This window comes from Notolepis coatsorum, assembly GCF_963971535.1.
Source record: "Notolepis coatsorum genome assembly, chromosome: 14".
Classification (NCBI taxonomy): domain Eukaryota; kingdom Metazoa; phylum Chordata; class Actinopteri; order Aulopiformes; family Paralepididae; genus Notolepis; species Notolepis coatsorum.
The window spans coordinates 61,698,893-61,719,153 of NC_140178.1; the positions used below are offsets into that span (position 1 = coordinate 61,698,893).

At 40.5% G+C, this 20,261-nt stretch overlaps 1 protein-coding gene across 2 annotated transcripts in view; it reads right to left on the reverse strand.

Annotated features, from left to right (window-relative positions):
* The window catches only part of smg1 (SMG1 nonsense mediated mRNA decay associated PI3K related kinase), a 474,356-nt gene that overhangs the window by 136,564 nt on the left and 317,531 nt on the right, over nucleotides 1-20,261 (reverse strand). For both annotated transcript variants that reach the window (XM_084329910.1, XM_084329909.1), the window contains exons 41-43: nucleotides 16,831-17,060; nucleotides 7,677-7,928; nucleotides 6,778-6,916 (exon numbers count right to left, since the gene is read on the reverse strand). In XM_084329910.1, the coding sequence (XP_084186036.1) occupies nucleotides 6,778-6,916; nucleotides 7,677-7,928; nucleotides 16,831-17,060 (621 nt within the window). The remainder of the gene's footprint in view (nucleotides 1-6,777; nucleotides 6,917-7,676; nucleotides 7,929-16,830; nucleotides 17,061-20,261) is intronic.

A 20,261-nucleotide genomic window follows, 5' to 3' on the forward strand; every position in this document is an offset into this window, starting at 1 on the left:
CGTAAATTAAATATCGAATTAAAAGGGGTATGGTCGGATGCTGAGGGGCGTATAACTATAGCTAGGATTGTACATAATAACAGGAAAATAGCGTTGGCAGCGGTATATGCCCCAAATTTGTACGAAGTGGGTTTCTTCACTTCACTAACCGTTGAAATGTTAAACCATCCCGAGTACTCATATATAATAGGTGCGGATTTTAATGCCATTTGGAATCCAAGGATGGACAAATCTTACCTTGCCTTTTCCAGCGAACAAAAAAATTCATCTAAAGCATTAAAAGATTGGTCAAAGACTACAGGGGTAATTGATTTATGGCGTTCACTTAATCCCACGACCCGAAAGTACTCCTGTCGATCGGCGAGACACAACACATTATCCAGAATTGATTACGTCTTTGCATCCCCGAGACTATTTGATAAATATGAAGTGGAAATGATACCCAATGCGCTTTCAGATCACTGTTATTTAATCCTAAAAGCAACATTTGGTATACTATCTTCCCGGGCCCCAAGATGGCGTTTTAATACTATGCTGCTTAACAACAAGGAATTCATTACACAACTCAAAGAAGCTCTCACAGTATTCCTACGGGATAATGCAAACGCGGTGCAAGACCCCAGAATATTATGGATGTCGGTAAAGGGTATGATCAAGGATTTCACGGATAGATTTTCCTCCATATTGCGCAAAAATCAATGCACAAAACTGTCTGAAATGGAAACGCTTTACTCAACGTTATTTAATTCTTTAAAATACAACAACTCAACTAGACTAGAAAATCAAGTTAACATTCTAAAGACAGAGATCAATGCAATATACAGACAAATCGGAAATGCAAATACGCAGCACAAGACAACAGCAGTATTTCCAAGGTTCTAAACCTAGTCACCTATTAGCCATGCGATTAAGAATTAATGCAAAATTTGCAGATATAACTGCCATTAGAAAACAACAAGTACTTGTAACAGACCCCAAAATAATAAACGATACATTCAAAGAATTCTACTCCGACTTGTATAATTCAGAAACAACCTTTGATCAAAACAAATTGGACACATATCTTAATCAAATTATTCTCCCTAAACTTTCGGAGGACGACGCTAAACAGTTAGAAGCACCGATCACATTAGAAGAACTCAAGAAGGCCATATACGGAATGAAAAATGGTAAGGCTCCGGGAAGAGACGGTATCCCATCAGAAATGTACCTTTCTTGTTGGGACATATTTGGACCCTTATTACTAAATATGATCTTATACTCAGTCAAGGAGGGGAGCTTCCATAAACACCACAATATCGCACTCATTTCAGTCCTTCTCAAAAAAGACAAAGACCCCACCGAGTGCGGTAGTTAGACCTTTAAGCCTCCTCGGAACCGATGTCAAACTGTACTCTAAGGTATTAGCCATCAGATTGCAAAAGCATATGACGTCTTTAGTTCATCCTGACCAAACGGGCTTCATAAGAGGTCGCTTGATCAATGATAACATAAGACGAATACTGCACGTACTAGATGCAGACAAAGAGGACACCACACCTAAGGCGATGCTATCCCTGGATGCTATGAAAGCATTTGACAGGCTGGAATGGTCGTTTCTATGGGCAGTATTAGAAAGGATGGGGTTAGGAAAAGGATTCATTGATATGATTAAAGTATTATACAAGGACCCATCGGCCATGATTACAACAGGCACATTCATCTCCGAAATCTTTCCGGTATCACGCTCAGCCAGACAGGGTTGCCCTCTTAGTCCCGGACTATTCGATCTATCATTAGAGCCTTTAGCACAATATATAAGACAATCCCAATACATAGAACCAATCGTAATCAAGGGCACACAACATAAAATTAGTTTATATGCGGACAACGTAATATTGTTCATGCAAAACCCCAACACCACATTGCCGCATCTACTCAAGTTGATAGAGAACTTTGGTGATTTATCGGGATTTAAAATAAATTGGCCGAAGTCGGCTTTCCTTCCTCTTAACATCCATGCAAAAAAAGACACAACCCTCCCAGGTGCGATACCCATGGTAAAACATTTTAGATGCTTGGGTGTGGAAATATTTCCCACCATAAGACAAACGGTGAAGCACAATTACACAAAAATACAGAACAAAATCAAAGACGACCTGGACAGGTGGGCAAAACTTAAAAACTCAGTACAGGCAAGGGTATCAATAGTTAAGATGGATGTATTACCAAGAATCAACTTCATCAGCTCAATGCTACCGTTACCCCCTCCAGAGGGCTACTGGAAAAGATTACACTCCTCCACATACAAATTTATTTGGAATAACAAACCACCTCGCATAAAAAGATCCACCGCACAGAGAAATAAAGCAGACGGTGGCATGGCAGTTCCAGATTTTTTACAATATTTTAAGGCTTTCACATTAAGACCATTGACAATATGGTTTGATCCCCAAGCTTTGGTATCTTGGAGAGAATTGGAAGAAAACATAGTAGCCCCACAGCGACTGAAGGACATAGCACACACTAAACTTTCAATCAAGCACTGTGAGCGGAAATTTGGCCCCATAATTACCCATGCAATCAGAACATGGCGGGAAACACAAAAAAAAATCCTAACCCTCAAAAATGGCACAATCACACTCCCATATTCAATAACAATGCACTCTTAATGGGAAAACGTCCTATAAGATTCCCTATATGGGAAGAGCAAGGCATACACTCATTAGGGGATATTTTTAATAACCAGGGCTTCTGTAGTTATGGAGAAATATGCACAAAGTTTAACCTCACCGAGTCCACATGGCTTTTTTACATACAGTTACGCCTATGTTTGAGGTCTCACAGTGTTCCATTACACATACCAGTTGAACACCACAGATACCACAAATTTTTCTATGAAAGAGAAACATTGGGAGGTTTTGTATCAGGTTTTTATTATCAATTACTAACGTCCTCGTATGAAACCCTTCAACTAGACACTGTCTGGAGGAGGGATATTCCAGACCTGGAAAGTGACTTTGATTGGCAAGAAGCATGGGCAAATGTCCGTCTTACATCAAGGAACCCGGACCATCAACAAATCAATCTTAACTATATTCACAGGACATACTTGACTCCTATAAGACTGAACAGAATGGGCCTGAAACAGGACTCAAAATGCTCCCAATGTACAAATGGAGACGAAGGGACATTTATGCACATGTATTGGGACTGCCCACCAGTTAAGGCATTCTGGAAAGATGTGACCCATCAATTATCAAAACTCGTATCTTGGAATATACCAGTACACCCCTCTGTATTGCTTTTAAATTATGTTTTTGAGTTTGCAGTAAATCCACAGCTAAAGAGATTGGTCTTATCGGGTATCACAGTAGCTAAAAAACTGATCGCATCACGCTGGTTTCAACCGGAAAAAATGTGCCGGAAAGTTTGGTCTCTTACATATCTTGATGTGATATATCAAGAAATATCTACTGCAAGAATTCTGGGTCTCAACGAATCCAAAATGTCAATGTGGGTAGAAGTGGTGGAGAGAATAAAAGCTAGCTTATAATGGTAGTGTCTGGTTAGGAGTGAGGGATAATGGAGGTACTATCCAAGGAGGGGTCCGGGAGGGGGGGGGTTCGAGCTGGAGCATATGTGTGTAGGGTTTTAGAAAATAGGTATTAGGGGTATGTCCTATATAAACATTTATATAATTGTTAATTTCGCTGGATATACACTGTATACGGTTAAAATGTTATTATAGACTTTTTTTTTGTCTTGTTTCTGTACTTGCATGTAATTTTAACCACCTTGACTGTTAGTTTCATTATGCATTATGTGTTGAGTACTGACTTTTAATAATTTTTGTTTTGCAATAATAAAAAAAATATATAAAAAAAAAAGAAAAAAACATGTCAACATGGTGGCTGCTGCGCTTCCTGTATCAGACACAAAGTCCAGACAAATAGCTGAAGAAACAGCAAAAGACACAGAGCTGCAATGTATCATTGGAAACATGCAAAATGGATGGCCTGTAGGTTCCTGTCCACTGTTCCACGACATCAGAGGTGAACTGAGTGTTGTTGATGGACTGTTGCTAAGGACAAATAGAATTGTCATTCCACAAGAATTGAGAAGGGACATACTACAGAGGATCCATGAAGGTCATCTCGGTGTCGAGAAATGCAAGAGAAGAGCGAGAAACGCAGTCTTCTGGCCTGGGATCAACAAAGACATTGAGAGACTGATAAGTGGATGTGAAACATGCCAGAGACATAGGAACAAGCAAACCAAAGAGCCTATGATGGTAGCTGATGTCCCAACAGCACCATGGGATAAAGTAGGAATGGATTTGTTTCATCTCAAGGGTAAAGACTATGTAGTGGTCATTGACTATCACTCAAACTTCCCTGAAATGGCATTGCTATCAAATACATCATCAACCTGTGTTATAACACATACAAAATCGATATTCGCCAGACACGGCATACCAAACACAGTGGTGAGTGACAACGGGCCATGCTTCAAGAGCAGAGAGTGGCAGGAATTTGCACAACGGTACGGCTTCAAGCATGTGACATCTAGTCCTGTGTATGCACAGTCAAATGGAAAAGCTGAAAAAGGAGTCCACATCCTCAAGCAGCTCCTGAAGAAAGCTGCCGACAGTGACTCAGATCCCTACCTTGCTCTTCTGAGCTACAGAGCATCACCCCTCGCTTGCGGACTGTCACCTGCTGAGCTGCTGATGAATCGAAAGCTGCGTACCACACTGCCGAGTTACTCAAAGAAAAAGAAACATCCAAAGTTGGAACAAAAGCTACAACAACAGAAGATGAAACAGAAGTCATTCTATGACAGAACAGCCAAGCAGCTTCCACCACTATCAAGCAACGATACAGTTAGGATTGAAGATCCTGATGGATGGAAGACAAAAGCCACTGTTCTTCAAGAAGTAGCTCCACGGTCTTTCACTGTGAGAACAGAGGAAGGTCATATGTTCAGACGTAACCGTCGCAGTCTTCTGAAAACACAAGGGACTGTTTGAGAGCTCAGTGAAGCCCACACTGAGTCTGAGTCCGTCTCTCCACCTCTGACAGACTATAACCCTGACAACAGTCCAGGTGAACCTGTCTTAAGAAGAAGTGCAAGAGAAATCAGAAAGCCTGAAAGACTGGATTTGTAAAAAAAAAAAAAAAAAAAAAATGAAGAAAGCAAAAGAAAAAAAAGAAAAAAAATAGGAAAAGTGTGATAGAAAGATTTTATATATATAGTGTAGTATGTATTAATTATGTTAATATGGTAATTGGTTAAAATGATGTGTTAAAGAAAAAATGGTTAAGATACCTGACACCTGTAATTTAGTTTTTCTACCGTTTACAGAGAAAGGGGGATGTGATGATTAAGGATGTTATGATTACTTTGCACCACTAGGTGTCAGTATGATAGGCTCTGATAAGTAGAACATCCAGGAAGTAATAACGACCATCTGGAGATAACATGTAACTTGTGCTGTGGTAGTAAAATAAAGTACTGGTGTTCATGAGCAAGGACTCAACTCATAATTGAACCACTGAACAAAACAGAAAGTAACCCAGCTCAGCACTGCCCAAATTATATCATCACTATTGCCTGTTTGAAGGATATCATCCTCAAACACATATACACCACCTACACGCCTATTCTCAGTCCTTGCCCCACAATGGTGGAATGAACTACCCACCCCAGTTAGGACAGCCGAATCCCATCCAATCTTTCGCCGTCGACTAAAGACGCACTTCTTCAACCATTATCTGAAATAAAATTTAAAAAATAAAATAAAAAAAATCTAACCCTAACTAACCTTACTGTCATGCACTTGTCCTAATAAACTAACCTACATTGTAACACGCAACACTTTGATGAGTATCCTTCCTGATGACCTGTCGTACAGAACTTGTAAGTCGCTTTGGATAAAAGCGTCAGCTAAATGACTAAATGTAAATGTGAATGTAAATGCCTTGTAGAATTCCACACATAAGAAAGAAAGATACTGGGATGAATAAACAAAATAGGAAATAAAATGTAGAAATGCATGCAATACATAAATAAATATGAATCTCCATATATGAAATAGAACATTTATATAAGGTGCTACTGAGATGTTTTGGTGAGTTCTTTGTTTTTTTGTGGAAGTAGCCCTTCTTAAAAATGCATGAACATTCACTGATAATTGGTCTGTAGTGGAGTCTACAAGGTCTACATTGCCGGACCATGTAGAATCCGGACCTTGTAGACTGACATAATTCTGTGCATAGTTTAGTCTACACAGGCCATATTTCAAATAATCAAAATCTTACTTCATTCATCTTAAACATTCTTGATTTGGGGGATTGGTAGTTCCCATGAAATCTGAAGTTGTTCAAACGACAACAGCGATCCACCTTGAATTAAATCACACAGCCGTGTTGGCTGCGTCAGTCACGAAAGGGGCTACTTAATTCATTAATCCAATGGTTAGTTAAAATGGTTAGTTAAAATCGAAGCTCGGCCCCGAAGCTTCGATTGCCAAAAAAAATTCGAAGGTCAGCCCTAGTATCAATGAGAGCATCAATAATACACCCAAGTGAAGTCTAGTAAAAAAAATAAGTTAACTTTGACAGCCTTATACACACACACACACACACAAGTACCTCCATTCAGCAGCACTCCAGGTGGTTTTTATATTGTAACACATAGTGGAACAGCACAGATCTGACTTGGAAAAAGTTCCTTCATTCAGGAGCAGCTCTGTAGTTACGCCTCTTGAAGACATTACACTACAGCAGTACTGACCTTTCTCAAAGCAGACGTTGTAGTCGATGTGCACCACCTCTCCGGTGGTCATGTCAATCAGCACGTTATCCAGGTGACGGTCTCCGAGGCCGATGATGTAGCCCACCATGGACATGACCGCCGTGGATCTGGCATAGGACTGAAAAACACAAGATCACAAGCATACGTCTGAAACCTGTGCTTATAATAGAGTTTCCCATTTCCTGTGATGGCAGTCAAGGAGACCAGTGGTAGATGGAGAGATATGGATATCGATCTGATACCAGGCTAAACAGGTCTGATACCAGGCTAAGATTGGATATCAGGTCATTTCCCCAACACTAAAATCTGATACCAAGAAACGTGTAACATGCTATAAATCAGATACCAAGAAACGTGTAACATGCTATAAATCTGATACCAAGAAACGTGTAACATGCTATAAATCAGATACCAAGAAACATGTAACATGCTATAAATCTGATACCAAGAAACATGTAACATGCTATAAATCAGATACCAAGAAACTTGTAACATGCTATAAATCAAAGTGACTTCAGGTTTCTGCATTTCCAACACATAAAAGCATGTTATATCTCCCTAATCGAGAAAAATGTATTATATATTCATAATTTCAGTCTAATGACCCCAAACTGATTAAACTAAGTCTATACTGTTCAGTAAAAGTGACGGATCGAAACTCTGTATCAACCAGATACTGAAAGTTTAGGACTAGGTAGCGGGAAAATCAGTGCAGCCCTAGACTTAATAATAATAATAATAATAATAAATCAAATTTATATAGCGCCTTTCATAGAACCCAAGGCCAAGGACTTGGCCAACAAAACTATAAACAAAAACACTTTCCCCGTTTGTAACAAGTTTGTCAAAAAGGAGAACACCCCCCCGCGGCCGCTGACCTGAGTGACCCTCCACCACTCGCTGGGTGTGGTGCAGGAGCACCACAGCTCCTTGGCCAGCAGGTTGGGGGGCGTGGCCTCCATCAGGTCCTTCAGAACCTCCTTCATGACGCAGAGAGGCCAGTCACGTCGCGACACGTCCAGGCTGAGGCCCATTGCCTTCAGGGCTGGCCCGATCTTGCTGTAATAGAGCTCGCTGGGACGTGGCACCAGGGGCACGGGCTGAGCCTGCTGCTGGAATGAGTCCTGGGCCTGAGGGAGGAGGAGTGTGGGGGGAGAGAGATAAGAACCATCGTCCCTGTAGGTTTCAGCAAGTTAAATGTAAGACTTAAGACCTTTTTAACCTCTTAACACATTGGGCGCCATGGGTTATATCCATCAATATACCCAGTCTGCCGCCTTTGAAAGCCTATGGAGATGTTTACCTTCTTTGCAGGGCTATAACTTTTTAAATTGTATTGCTATATTGACATTACTATGGCCCATTCAACATCGATTATCCATCGTTCAGGATGTGGGAACATTATATTTTTTCATTCATACATTGTTGTGTTAATACCGTCTAGAATATAAGTATGTTTTAGACAGTATAGCAGTAATTCCAAAAACGAGAGTTATAGGCCCTGACGCATATGATAGATTATCGATTGGCGTTCCTTTCCTATACACGCAATATTAAAAAATTCAAATGCATATGATCGGTATACAATACATTATGCTTCATCATGCGTGAAGGAAAGGGGGGGGGGGGGGTCGTTTATAATTCATTGATCGTCAGTAACGGCTTTATTTAGTATGGGTTGATATATTGATCAGATGGTTTGCAGTGAAATTAATAAACAATCGGGCTGGAAATAACGTTAGTGTCCTCTTACCGTTCGCCGATGAGACTGGAGGAGAAAGATCCCAATTATTTGACGCCGATCTCCTACATCCATTTCCGGTTTGTACGGCGCAATAAACGCCGAAATCATATAGATTATTAAGTTTTAAAAGCGATCCAAATGCACTATAGTGTTTGTCTGGAGTCCCGTAGGGCTGTCCCCGACTAAGGATTTGGATGGTCGACTATGATTGGCCAAAATTTGCCGTTAGTCGACTATTGGTCAAAAAAAAAAAAAAAAAAAATTATATTTTTAATATATATAAAAAAATTAAAAATAAATTCATTTTGTATAATTCCATTTGGGCTGTAGGGGGTGCTTAACACTTTCTCTGCCAGAGACACCTAAACTTGTCATTCCCCGCCATGCTAATTCTGCCAATGACGCCGTAACACGTCATTGAGATCAATATTTCTAAAATCTGTGATCGCAATCATATTTCTCCCCTGGAGACTTGAGATCTACTGTTGATCCCCTCTCAACTCTCCAACGGTTCAAGAGCGCCATCTGGTGGCCGATCGGCCAAACCGGAAACCGGAAACGGAAGCTGGTGCTCATTCCAATTCGGTCCGATCACTCGCTAATAGTCCCGGGACTCGAGCTAGACACAATGGATAGCAATCCGTTACCAATAACTCGATAAACAACATGATTTGGACGTATATACAACCTGGAGATGGATCGCATATTTCAACATCCCATAATAGGAATATTTTTGCTCCACGCTCATCGCCCAACACTACGAGGAAGCTACGGTGAGTTTCAGCGTTTTTTTTTACCGTGTTCGATATAAACTGCTCTAATGATCATATCACCCACACTAGATGAATCATCTAACGTTGGCCACGGAATTATAAACGACCCCCCCCCCCCCCCCATCCGGTCAACATCAGATGTAGTAACTTCTAGAAGCACATCCATTTGAATTTTTTTATCTCGCGCAGATCGCTATCAAACTGTATTTGATCATCAATATAATGCATTTAGGGCTATAAATAACGTTCTGGAGAAAGCTGCAGAAAACGATAAAAACATATTTATACTTTAGACCGTATTTTAGTATGAATATGTGAATGAAAAAGTATAACGTTCCTACGTCCTGAACGATAGATAATTGACGTTGAATGGGCCATAGTAATGTCAATTTAGCAATACAATTTAAAAAGTTATAGCCCTGCAAAGAAGAGGAACTTCTCCATAGACAAATAGAGCTGGCAGAGAGGGGTATAATGATGTACATAAGCCTGGCGAAGAAAGTGTTAATGTCTGAAGGAGTCGACTGAAGGCTTCTTGTCCTCTGCAAAAGCATGCAATTGGTCCACTGATGGATACATCTTGATATTTGTCTAATCTAGTGTGTTCATTAGATGGGTGAAATCCTCTTTAAGTGCCTCTGTGCCTGTTTTCGAAGGCAGTTAGCCTCTGGTATGCGTGCCATTAGCGTTAGCCACGCTTCTAGGCCTCTTTTCTTTTGGAAAGAAATTATAATTTTATATTCTACTAAGAGGTTGGCCAGTCAACGACGGCTCCTTTCGACCGATTAGTCGACTAATCGACTAATAGGAGTCAGCCCTAGAGTCCCGTAACAAGATGTGACTGCCGAAGGGATTTCCTCGACGCACCGATCGGCACTTCCGGTTTTGGCGAGTGTAACTCGCCCGACCATCCACCAGGCGGTGGTATTGAGGCGTTGCAATCTTATACAGGGACCCGCTGGAGTCCGGAGGTTGGCTGGATGAATTATGAATGCCATGGCGAAAAAATGAAATATTGATCCCAAAAACGGCGTAAGTCGTTCTTGGCGTTCAACGCATGGCGGGCAAAAACGGCGTAACTCGTTCTTGGCGCAGGATGTGTTAAGCCCGATCAGCGCAGTACACGATTTATTTCACGTCACAAATAGATACATTTGTGAATACACTTGATCTTAAGGTGGTGAATGAGCAAATTTTCCCCGTCTGGTCAACGTTAGCATGGTGTTATTCACGGTTATAATAATAATTTATATTCTCCTTTGGTTCATTACAATTTACTCAAGCATAGTAACAGACACAATATTTCAGACACTGGGAATACATTCCCCGAGGTCCATAGATTTACTTGGGTATGTACTTTTAGGCAGAATTTCAGAAAATATGGCTAGGACTTAACACTTTCAGTGCCAGGGACGTCATATCTTGTTTTATCAGCCCAATGCCTGAGTGCCGATGACGTGTATTAGCGCTTTATTTTTTTTATTAGCGATCTGAATTCATATTTCATCAACCGAGTCTCCCGTTGGTACAGCAGCCCCTGTAGGAGCTCAGATGTGAAAAAAACGCCCCCTATCGTCTCCCAGATGGTAATGCACCCTTTTGGAATGGACTCAATGAAAATGGATGAGAAAAGAAAATTCGGATTCATTGTGGACCCTCAGAACAGCGTGGAATACATATGTCCAGTATGTAGCGTTGGATCAATAAAATCGATCGATATTTGGAATGGCGATCAGGAATTGGAATAATCTTTTTGGATAACATCTGATCTCAGGTAAGGAATCTATTTGACCAGTCTTAGGATAATCAGACCTGTTTTCACAGAGATATAAGCTTTTCCCCTATGTGTGTGTGTGGCCGTGCGAGCGATCAGGAAATAAGAGAATCGATTTTTCAGATCGCCTATATAGCGTGCATACGTACACATATACTATCGATAATCTAGCGTTTATTTGAAAACGATTCATAAATAGGCCGAAAAATGACAACGTTTGTGTATTCTAGAATATTCCAGTAAAGGGCGATTATCACAGAATCTTTATATTTTCCTTGAAAACGAGGGCTTTTCAAAATGCTATAAAACGAAAATGAACCGATAAAAACACTATCCGTTTCGACAATGTTGACTGCAAACAAGTCATTGATAAGCGACGGGCAGATTAGACACATAGCCATAATTTAAAACATAGATTAGGCGTTTTAACGCCATCATTGAAGTAGGTGGTGGCACTCAAGCACTAAATCGTGCGCCCCCTGCTGGCACTGAAAGTGTTAAGAGGTTAAAAGCCACAGACCTCTCTCGTTCTTTCGTGTTAAAACTGGATGTAGTACCACCAGGCTCCCAGTAGAAGGCAGCAAAGACTGTGAATGAAATCTACTGTAAGTACAGTTACTTTTGGATAATGGCGACAGTTGCGTCAAATGTTACCGGATTGAGTCGCGTTTTTTTCTCAGAAGGTAAAGAAACAATATACGTTGTATTTTATGGCAATAACGTTGAGGTTTGTTCGACCCGTGAGATATAAACACGACATTCCAGTCAATGCTTGTAAGAAAACATTTGTTTTACTTCCTTCGTCAGCGGCTGGTGTGAGCTGGGTAGTGTAGTTTTATGAAATGTAAATGACATCCATCGAAAGCCCTGGGTCTCCTCTTTATTTTGACTACAATGATTTCATGAATGCTTCCTGTTCTCCCGTATAAATCCTCAGATTTCCGATGCAATTCGCTGAGATTTTTTATAAGCTTATATTTAGCTAATAACACTTAAAATCATTGTTAAACAACCATAGCACTGAAAATATACACTTAGACTGCTGTTTTGATAGGGTTAGGGTCTTTAATCTTGGCTACATTTGAAAAAGAAACACAACATCACTTAATACGGACTGTATTCATCTATTTGTGCAACGTTAAATAAATCTTGGCCCGGTACCGTTAACACTTTCAGTGTCACGAGGTGGCGCCAGAGTTAGCGCTTCAATGCCACCATCGGCGCCAATGTTATCGTTAATATCGCCTAATCTATGTTTTAAATTATGGCTATGTGTCTAATCTGCCCGTCGCTTATCAAAGAATCCTTTTCCAGTCAGTGCTGTCAAGGCAGATTGGTTTTTTATCGCTTCATTTCCGTTTGAGAGCATTTTGAAAAGCACCCGTTTTGAGGTAAAAAACAGTCCATTCTGGGGCATTCTATGATAATTGTCTTTTACTGGAATATTCCAGAACGTTGATATTTGTCAGCCTATTTATGAATCGTTTTCAAATAAACGCTAGATGATCAATATTATACATACACGCACGCCCATTCGAGCCGCGCACGGATAATCGCTGTGTTCATTTCCTCTTGGATTTTTACAGTGAAACCGTAAGAGCCCATTTCACAAAACAGCTTATATCTTCATCAAAATGAGTCTGATTATCCTAACACTGATAACATAGATTCCTTACCTGACATCAGATGGTATCCAACTGGTATATTCCAATTCCTGATCACCATTAGAAAAAATCGATAAGTGTATAGATCCAATGTGATACAGTAGAACATATGATTCTGCGGGGTTCAGAGGCTCCAGAATGAACTCTAATAACCCCGGCTGCATCAGTGGACTGGAAAATGTGGAGTACAGGATTTTTTCCCCCATCCATTTTCATTGAGTCCATTCCAAAAAGTCATCTGGGAGACGATAGGGGGCGCTTTTTTCCACATCTGATCGCCGGCGACGCTCGGGTAGACTAGGGTAGGCTTGCGTGATGCAATATGATTTCAGATAAAAAAAAAAGAAAAAAAAAAAAATCCGAGAAATCTCATGAGTGGCTTTCAACGAGATATTAATAATTCAGAGAAAACTCGTGAGTGGCATAGAAAGTGGTTAACAGGCTTGATGTTCTCCATCACTCAGCCATCCGTTTGGCACTGGTGCACCTTTTTCCACCCACCATTCTGAAATGTATAAACTAATAGGCTGGGCCTCCCACCAGGCGACTTCATCATTGGCTACTCATCTACTGGGGAAGACAACTCAATACCTCTCCAGCCTCTTGTACCTTTCCCATAACAACTACCACCTGAGGTCCAGTGATCTTATTACTCTCTATTCCCAAGGTGCGCACCATAGTCTTTGGTCAGAATTCCTTTCGTTTTGCTGCAGCAAATGACTGGAACGCTCTCAAACTTCTTAAGGAGGTAGAGCAGTTGTCTGGTAATCCAGAGGTTGGATTCCCACTCGTCACTTAACCCCTAACTGCTTCCGATGAGCAAGTTGGCACCTTGCATGGTGTGTGAGTGAATGGGTAAATTCAATTGTAAAGCGCTTTGGATAAAAACGCTATATAAATGCAGTCCATTTAATCTCTCTCTCTCTCTCTCCCTCTCTCTCCCTCTCTCTCTCTCTCTCTGTAACCTGCCCCCATTTCTAAGCCATATAACCCAGGACGTTATACGAACAACATTAAAATCTTTTCTCATGTCAAGAATGATTGTTATAGATGCCAAATAATTCACCTTTAAAAAAAAAAACATCATGCAATGAGGGATGGCGGACCTCTAAAGTTGACCTAAGTTACAGGGAATACCAATTCACCATCTCCTCCAATTTAAGAGAGAATTAAAATGTTTTGGTTGTTTTCTAGGGATATCATCATCATGTAACATAATACCATAGTTCTCCCCGAGTTATCTCAAGAGAATTCAAATTTAGCTGAATCTGAAGGAAAAATCCGGGTATGGGATATGAGTCAACATAGTTCATGGCCTTCAATTGATAACAAACAAAAAAGGCTTAATTTTCATGGCAGATGCATGATATGTTTTGGGCATGATCTTGGCACCCCAATGAACAACCAAAATGAGTTTCGTCTTTTGTGGCCAATTATTTTAGGAGATAATTACGTTTCACATATTGATCCCAGGTTACCGCGAATACCTATCCTCACAATTCCAGATAAACACTTATCTCTTATTTTACTAAAGATTGGTGAGATTTTATTTTAAGCAATAATAAGGGTTAGGTGTAAACCAGAATTACTAGAATGTGTTGTGTTTTGTCTGTTAAAATGAGCAAAAACAAGGAAAGGGTATTCCCAGTAACTTCACAAACAAGTCCAAAAAATACAGTTCTAGAACAAGTATTTAAATTTTTTCTATATTCAAGAAAGTGGAAAGGAACCCAACATTTTCAATTGTCTGCACACAATCGTTGTTTTGTTATTCCAAGATGGCATTTGAACTGAATTTTGGAAAAAACAGGTATTCCTGGTCACCATGCCCCTAGTGTGTGTGTGTACTGTATGCGTGTGTGGGTGGGTGGGTGTACACTGTATGCGTTTGTACAATATTTGTGTGTACAGTATGCGTGTGTGTGTGTACAGTATGTGTGTGTACAGTATGTGTGTGTGTACAGTATGTGTGTGTGTACAGTATGTGTGTACAGTATGTGTGTGTACAGTATAGTATGTGTGTGTATAGTATGTGTGTACAGTATGTGTACAGTATGTGTGTGTATAGTATGTGTGTACAGTATGTGTGTACAGTATGTGTGTGTACAGTATGTGTACAGAATGTGTGTGTGTGAGATAACAGTGTATCTTCATTGATCTCAATCAGCTCTGCTCTGTTTTGTCTCATCAGCACTTTCTCTGCCCTGATGAGACAAGATACAGGAGCTGGGAGGGGGGGGGGGGGTCGCATGTAGGGGGGGGGGGGGGGCACATGTAGGGGGGGGTCACATGTAGGGGGGGGTCACATGTAGGGGTGTGTGTGTGTGTAGCTTGTAGCTAACGGCCTGGGCCTCCATGATGTGTTGTTAGCTTGTAGCTTGTAGCTAACGGCCTGGGCCTCCATGATGTGTTAGCTTCAATTAATTAATTACCGGAATACATATAAGTTACCGTGAATACCTATATGGTAATGGTATTCCTGGTAACCTCTCCTTTTCACAAGTCACCGGAATACATATCAATATCTAAAGTTACCGTGAATACCTATCAGGTTACGGGAATACCTATTTAGGTAACCAAGAATACCTAGGCATGGTATTCCTGGTACCTCAAGGTATTCTTGGTTACCCATAGGTTACGGGAATACCTTTCTCCAGTTACCGGGAATGCTTTACAGATCTCTCTCTCTCTCTCTCTCTCAAACATAAAGTTAAGAAATTTGTGTTTGGTAGATTATTTCTCTGTTGTGACAATGCTTCTTGGCAATACATTTTATACCGTTGGAAAGCCTGTTTATTTACCTTTTAAATGGTAAATGGTGCCAGGCTGTTGTGGCTGTGTATGGTTCTTCCACACACTACTGAGGCTTCTGACTGTTTATTAAATTAATAAATTGTAAAATTGCCAATATGTCTTGTTTCTTCCTTGTTACTGATACGACTTCAATCATCCAATCCACCAAACAAGAGTCAATAGCAACAGCAGAATAAGAGTCAATAGCAACAGCAGAATAAGATGATTGAATAAGATTTGTAACATTTTTCATGGGCGCAACCCACATACTCGGCTGTGCTGCTCATCCCACAAATGCATGTTCCTTACAAATAGGGCACCATTTAAAAAAGGTAAATAAACAGGTTTTCCAACGGTATAAAATGTATTGCCAAGAAGCATTGTTACAACAGAGAAATAATCTACCAAACACAAATGTCCAAACGTTATGTTTTATGTTTATATGGCTAGTAGTTATTTAGGCTGTTTTTAACTTCATTGTCTCTACCTCATTGGATGCTTGTCTTGGATTCATGTATACGTTTTCTTTTTTTCTCCGTTCTTTGTTTTAAAAAATTCTGCTGGGGCCTCTTGCCAGGTCATCATTGTAAATGAGAAGCTGTTCTCAATTGATCTTCCTGGTAAAATAAATCAAATAAATACTGTCCTGTCATTTAAGAGATAGTTGTGATTGATTTCTGAGACCCTAGCCCTACTTACCAATGAAGAGCACAATGCTCAAATATGGTACCAAGACCCACATGGCATTTCCTACGTTTTTACTAAAGATGTCAGATGTCTCTAATGGGAGAAAAATAGACATCTCAATAACCTTGTCCAGTGACCCCAAACGATGGTCCCTAAACAACTCAATGGCTTTCAGATATCAGCGTAGCAGACTGCTGTGTGTGTGATGCAGTCCGAAATCTAAATGACCCATTGTGAAACAAAAGAAAAATCGCAGACTAAAAAAAAAAAAAAAAAAAAAAAAAAAGCTGTTGATAAATTTTTTTTTTGTCAGACTTGGATCTACTATTGGATCTACTTTCTCTGTGGATGGTTTTGTGAATAAATCTCCATTATGCTTCAATTACGGTGTTTATTGTATAGCAATAAGGTTGGGTGAATTCGGCCATTGTATAAAAGCATTAAATCACTTGAAGTCGTGTGTTATACTCATTAGATCACGCCTAGGGGGGTTTAACGACCCTCCGCTGCGCGTCGGGCCTAACAACCACCCTAGGCGTGATCTAATGAGTATAACACACTCCGTCGAGTGATGTAATGCTTAAGTATAACCTGTACCTTCTGTGCCTGCAGCACGGCTTCTCTCTGTTGCCAGCGCTTGTAGAGACCGAAGAGTGGAGTGGCGCCGTCCACCCACTGGATGAGGCCAGAGCGCGTTCCTAGCGGCGTCACAGAGTAGTGGCGGGCATGGAAGCGAGGCTGCTCCTGCTGGTTGACCTTGGTGAACATGGTGTTGACGATGGACAGGAACTGCATGATGCGCTCGTCCAGGTGCAAGTCCTCCAGACCTGAGAGAGACACAGAGTGAGAGGGGGGGAGGGGGGGGGAGAGATAGGTGTAAAATGGGGGGAATGTCTAGATTTGTTAATTGCATGATTGTCCATAGTTAACCCATTCTTTTTTTTTTTCAAAACTTTGTTTATTGAAGTTTTTTCGTTGCAATATGAGATCAGCACAAGGTCAAATTGTACACATATATGCCAGACGTATTGCACATATCTACATATGAGTAGTCAAAATATAGGTCTGTTGAATGTAGACAATATACATATTGCACAAAGGTACATATAGTTAGTCAAAATATAGGTCTGTTGGATAAACAATATACCTATTGCACAAAGCTATGTATAAATAAACAAAATATAGGTCTGTTGAATGTAAATAATATACATGTTGCACATGGCTACGTATAAGTAGTCAAAGTATAGGTCTGTTGAATATATAGACTAAAAAGAGTACACCACAAAATAAATAGATATTGTTTCGGACATACAGTCAATTAAACAGATATGTACACTCAGGACAGGCACTGTACAGCAGGAATAGAGGAATGGATCACTTTTTTTTTTTTTTTTTTTTTTTTGAGAAGGTAGTTTTTTGAGAAGGTAGACATCGGTTACATTTGCACAAGTAGGTAGGTCACTCGACTGGACTGTGCTAGATTAGGAGTGAGCAATTATTTATGGGGGGTCGATTGAGCCTTGTTCCCCAACATAGGTAAAGAAACAACCCCATGTTTTATAAAATCTAGCTGTAGAACCCCTTATGACACACGTTATTTTCTCCATCTTAAGGAAGTGCAAAATATCCCTGAGCCACATAGAGTGAGAAGGAGGAGTGGTGACTTCCAATGCAGTAAAATGAGACGTCTAGCCAGGAGAGTAACAAATGCCCACCAGGTCAGCTTTATATCGTGGCAGAGACATAGTAGTAGGGGAGATAGAGACACCAAAGCAAGCAGTTATGGCAGTCGGGTTGATTGGGATCTCAATACTATTTGAGATAGTTTCAAATATTTCAGACCAAAAGTTATGCAGGGAAGGGCAGGACACGGTGGCATCTGTCACAGGTGGGATCAATGTTTCCAGTGATCTTGGCTAGCCTGACTTTAGTAAAGTGTGAACGGTGAACATTTTACATTGGATCAATCCGTGCCTGGCACAAATTGAAGAGGAGTGGACCCGGTGTAGAATATCCTCCCACAGGTCTTCTGTGATGTTAGTTAACCCATTCTCCGCCAATCACGTGTTAAGGCGGGTTTCTCCGCCATGCGTGTCTGCCAATAACTCTGTAAGGGGTTTTTGAGATCAATATTTCATATTTTCGTCATGGTATTCATATTTCACCCACGGAGTCTTGGGTGATGCTGTCTGAGCCATCATAACTCTGCAACGCTTCAATACCCGCCACCGGGTGGCCAATCGGCCAAACCGGAAGTGCCCATTGTAGCTCGGTCCGTCCCCTATTTTCGTCCGGACCACCTCGCTTATCGTCCCGGGGCTCAATACAGACACCGTCGATATGGATTCTTTGCCATAACTCAATAATCAACATGATTTGGACGTGTATTAGTAATATACAAACCGGAAATGGATCACATCGATCAACATCCCATAATTGGGATCCGTTTGCTCAACTCTCATCGCTCAACGCTACGAGGAGACTGGGGGGTGAGTTTCAGCGTTTTTCTTTATCATTTTAGATACAAACTGCTCTGATCAATATATCACCCATACTACATAAATCATTTAACGTCGGTCTTGAATTATAACGACCCCCCCCCCCCCCCCCCCCCCCCCCCCCCCCTCCGTTCACCCGCAGATGACCAGTCATGACGTTTAGGACCATGTACAGTTGACATTTTAATATAACGTTGATCGGTATCAAACTGCATTTGATCATCTATATATGCATTTATGCCTATATCTCACGTTCTATGAAATACTGCAGAAAACAATAAAAAACATATTTATCCTCTAGACCAGCGGTAGGCAATTAAGTTTGGCCGAGGGCCAAATTTCTTCCAAGCCATTGTATGTGGGGGCCGGTAACAAAACCAATGGCTAATTTTATATGTTGATAGTGAAAACATTTTAACTCTGTGACAAACCACCTTATAACTAAGACATACATTTGTGGCAGAGGCAGATAATGGACAAAATAAACAAGCTGCATAGGTGGCCTAATAAACTGTAACCGACAGACATTTGCACTGAACATTATACCTTTGTCTGTTTGCCATTTTATAATAAACCATAGACAAGCGCCTCTCTCTTATCGGCCTATTTTACATTACGCACAACCAATGTGTCTATCTGACGGCCCTTTCTGTGGAGCGCACTGGACTATTGAGAAACAATAGGAATTTTCCATTGGTTCTCCCAGTCCATGTGACCATTTCTAGCATTTCCATTGGCTATAGTGACAGACGGATATATGATAAATGGATAGATACAGCGGATTAGATGCAGTCCAGAGAAAACAACCAATCTAGATATTTCAAGATTCTATGCTTTACATCCGCGCATTCTCTGAGAGATGCACTACATTTTTAGATGACAATCGATTCCGATACAATAAAGCAAGTCTTTATCACAAACAAATCCAAAGATATTTAATGTTTTACAAAACATGTCTAGTGTTGCGCCCGGCTTTAGAGGGTTAAAAGCCTAATAGTATTTTTTATTTAGTTAATAAATGGCTCATTGTAATTCCTTATATACCTAATGTAGCGCATCTTCTTGAAGCAGATTCAGCTTTTTTTTGCTCTGATTTGACTTCAGTTTAATTGCGTTGTTACTGTTCACATGTGTGGTGCCGTCAGTCATATATAAAGATAAAGTTTGAATGACTTACTGAAACTGATGTTTTAATCTCACACCACACATGTGGTGTGCTTGTTTGTTATTTCAGCACCAGGCGCTGTCCACCGACTTTTTTCATGTTGAGCAAGCACTACAATGCACCTCGCTGCCTACCTGTTATTCACTCTCAACATGGATAAAACAACGTATAATAAGCATTCTTTAGGTGGTGGTAGTTTCTCTATTTGGACATTATAGCTAACATATAGCCTAGCCTAGTTGGTCTGATATATAATTTTTTATTTCTTTTAATTTTTTTTTAATATTCTGAAGGGCCAGATATTATTGATGGCGGGCCAATTTTGGCCCGCGGGCCACTATTGCCGACCCTGCTCTAAACGGTAT